This window comes from Neophocaena asiaeorientalis, unplaced genomic scaffold (assembly GCF_003031525.2).
Source record: "Neophocaena asiaeorientalis asiaeorientalis breed wild unplaced genomic scaffold, Neophocaena_asiaeorientalis_V1.1 scaffold433, whole genome shotgun sequence".
Lineage (NCBI taxonomy): Eukaryota > Metazoa > Chordata > Mammalia > Artiodactyla > Phocoenidae > Neophocaena > Neophocaena asiaeorientalis.
This window is the reverse complement of record NW_020175040.1, coordinates 2,598,586-2,602,331: the sequence shown is the minus strand read 5'-3', so window position 1 is coordinate 2,602,331 and position 3,746 is coordinate 2,598,586. Positions and strand designations below refer to the sequence as shown.

General features: G+C 56.3%; 1 protein-coding gene across 1 annotated transcript in view; it reads right to left on the bottom strand.

Annotated features, from left to right (window-relative positions):
* Positions 1-2,183: 2,183 nt before the first annotated feature.
* PRR20G (proline rich 20G) overlaps positions 2,184-3,746 on the bottom strand; it is a 2,214-nt gene continuing 651 nt past the window's right edge. Inside the window, exon 2 of the mRNA XM_024763396.1 lies at positions 2,184-2,782. Within this exon, the coding sequence (XP_024619164.1) occupies positions 2,184-2,782 (599 nt within the window). The remainder of the gene's footprint in view (positions 2,783-3,746) is intronic.

Below are 3,746 nucleotides of genomic sequence, written 5' to 3'. Positions count from 1 at the left end.
TATACGGCTGTAGGGAAAGCACACAGTGGCAGGGGGTGGGGGAAGCAGACACTTGTTCTTTGTCTTTCTGTGTGTTTCTTTTTCTGGTTACAGTAAGCTCATCTGACGTTGGTAAGATGAAAACTGTGAAATTTTAATAAAAGATGTACTCCAGTAAAAGCCAGAGAGAAGGGTTTATTTAAGGGAATGGTTGGATACACAAGAAAAAAATCTTTCATGGGAAAAATTCTCATTTTACCGTGGATGTTTTCTCTCACAAATGAATCAAAATCAGGCGGTCAAAGCCTGCTTAATAAAGTACAAAATCCAATTCATGATAAACCTCTTAATCAAACTCAGAAGATGGGAGTGATCTAGGCTTGATCAAACATATCTGTGAGAAAAGTACAGGAAACACCTGCTTAATGGACAATGTGTAAAATACCCCTTTGAAGCCAGGAGCACAGAGGCCGCCACCCACTTACTTGCTCCTTACTTTTTTTTTTTTGGTGGTACGCGGGCCTCTCACTGTTGCGGCCTCTCCCGTTGTGGAGCACAGGCTCCGGACGCACAGGCCTAGCGGCCATGGCTCACGGGCCCAGCCGCTCCGCGGCATGTGGGATCTTCCCGGACCGGGGCACGAACCTGCACCCCCTGCATCGGCATGCGGACTCCCAACCGCTGCACCAGCAGGGAAGCCCCCTTATGTAGCGTTTTAACCGTGTCCTGCTTTCTCCCTGTTTCTGTGACCCCCGTCTGCCTCTTGTTTGATTCATCAAATTTTCTTGGATCCACGTGTTCCTCAACCTGTTTGGAATTATTCATTCTACTCCATCTCCTTTAGAAGTTACCAGTGGGGCCACCTGCTTACAAATGCTCAGGGTTCCTCTGCTCCCTCAGGCTGAGCATCTATAGAATTCCAGGACTAGACCAGAATTTCAGTAATTTGTAGCTCCTTTGAACTGCTACATCCCCCAAATTTCGATGTCAGTGCTTCTGGAATTTTTTTTTTTTTTTAATTTTATTTGTTGGCTGCGTTGGGTCTTCGTTGCTGTGCGCGGGCTTTCTCTGGTTGTGGCGAGCGGGGGCTACTCTTCGTTGCGGTGCACGGGCTTCTCATTGCGGTGGCTTCTCTTGCTGCGGGGCACGGGCTCTAGGCTCTCAGGCTTCAGTAGTTGTGGAGCACAGGCTCAGTAGTTGTGGCGCACGAGCTTCGTTGCTCCCCGGCATGTGGGATCTTCCCGGGCCAGGGAACGAACCCATGTCCCCTGCATTGGCAGGTGGATTCTTACCCACTGCGCCACCAGGGAGGTCCCCTTCTGGAATTTCAATTCCAGATTATTCATCTTTCTTCGAGGATCATACTTATTCAGACTTAATAATACAGTTTACGCATTTCCTTGCTTTCTGGTCCTTCTTGCATCCCACTTCTTCCTCTTTTCTTCCCACTTCTTTTTTTTCCTGGCTGAAAAGCATTATCTGTGCTTTCAGGGCAAGCAGCAAAACAACTCGCCTGGAGCCGGATTTCACAGGAAGGGGCTTTGTTATCAGCCTGTGAGCTCTCGAGCTCAGAGGAAGCTCCCGCTTCGGGCCGGTCTAATTAGGATTCAGGCCCCTTTCCTGTGCCTCGATGGCACCCAGCCCCTCCTGTCCGTGCGCCACCTGGTCCAGGTTATGGAATTCGAGACTCAGGGTCGTATGCTCTCCAGGATCCGAGGGGGTCTCCTCATGGCTTTCTCGGAATCACCGATGCTTTTGAGGGAGTGTTGATGTCAGGCCAGTTCTGCTTTCCCTGTAGGTCTCACCTCACAGGCAGCTCTTGGAATTTCCTCTTTAACCAAGCCTCATCCACATGTGTCACTCTCAGGATCCGTGTTTTTCTTCAGAGGGGAACCACTGGCTGGTTTCACAGGCTGCTGGGGGACCGCCGTCAGTATCCTGACCCTGCAGCCGCTCGCTGGGAAGCTCCGATCACAGCTTCTCCATCTCGTGAGCACCCTGGGGCTCTCTCTGCCCAGACACCTCACGCACTGCTCTGTCCCTTGGCACTGCCTGTCCTGTGGGAAGCAGACCTGGGCCTGCCGGGATCCTGGGGGAGCTTGCAGGTTCAGTCCGGGCAATACAGGTAGCGGGGGAGACAGTGGGGACGGGAAGGGGACTCCAGTTGGGGGAAGGTCTCCTGGAGTATTTAGCAAGTGCCCAGGTCAGAGAGAGAGGGGCTGGCTGTGGTGGGCATAGGGCGCTGCGACGGAATACAGGTAGGTGCCGGAGGGCGTCTGCATGACTATCAAAGCGAAGCCCGAGGGTATGAACCCAACGTAGGAACAGGCAGAAGGCTGGACCTCCCTGAGACCCCAGAACCCGTAGGCATTGGGCGGCCCCCGGGGTCTCATCCTAAGCGTGTCACTGCCGGGGCCGGGGTTCCGCAGCACGTGTCCGTGTGCCGCGGCCGCCATGGCTGCTCTGGTGAAAGGGGTCTCCCTGGCTCCTGGCTCCGCGGGCTGTTGGGGCACCTCTCCGCTGTCCAGCTCCAAATGCAGATCTGGCCCCAGCAGGCGTCCCGGCCCCTCCTGCAGGCGGGGGTCCCTGCCCCGGCCTCTTTCAGCCCCCTGGCTATCTCCCCTGCGGTGGCCTCGGCCTCTCTGTGCAAGGCGAGCCGAGTCCACGAAAGCGGGGGCCTCACGTCTCATGGGGTTCACATAAGCAAAGGGTCTCGAGGGCTGGCCTGGCTGCGGGGGTCCGGCTGCCCCCCCAGGGTCTCCGCCTTCTGCACCAGGGCAGCCTGTCTCCTGGGGATGAACACCTGAGGTGGAGAGAGATGCAGAGACTCAGCAGAGGGAGGCTTGGGGGCTGGGGGCGTGGGGGGTGCCCCTGGACGGCCACAAGCCTCCTCCAGGCTGGGCACTCCCCACGGGCCATGGCATTCAACCCTCACAGCTGCCTGGCCAGCCAGGTATTATAATCCCCGTTGTACTGATGGGGACACAGAGTCTAGGTTCACCAGAGAGGTTCAATTTGAATAAAAATGACGGTCCCTGTCCTAACTGCGCTAAACTTCAATAGGACAGACAGACAGAAGCAAACAAAACCAAGTAACGGCGCTGATGGCCGAGGGGCAGGGAGGGCAGAGAGGCTGGGAGCCCGGCTCCCTGACTTGAAGGACAGCTGGGCAGCTGAAGGATAGCACCGCACGCGGGGCAGCTCCCCAAGGCCTCCTTAAGCTAAGCCAGGCTTGAGTTTACCCTGCGGTCCAGGGAGAGCCATTGAAAGGAAGGCAGCAGGGGCATCACAGCTGGACTTGGGGGGCAGGGAAGAGGTGTGCCTGGAGCAGGGGTGCTGGCAAGGAGGGGCTGCAGCCTCGGGGGAGGCGTGAAGGGGTTGGCGGCTGGTGGCGCCTGGCTGACCCGTCTGTCTGCAGGCGCCCTCCTGCCCATCCCTTATGAGCTCCTCCCGCACCCCTTCCCCGGCGGGAGGGCATGAAGCCTTTCCCAAGGAAGAAGATGCAGGTTTGGAGGACAGAGGAGGAACCTGATGGTGCTAAGGTGTTTGGGCCATCCAGGTGGGGACCTGGGCTGGAGCTGGATTTGGGGTCACCACCAAATGGGGTAATTTTTTTCCTCAGTTCTTGGCTAGGAAAACCGGGAGGTGAGGGTTGAGAGCTGGGTGCTCCAATGAGAAAAAACAAGCCAAGGGAGAAGAGGACACCAGATAAAAGAAACAGGGCGTAGAATTCCAGAGGGGGATGGGATTCCCCAGCCGATGGCGGA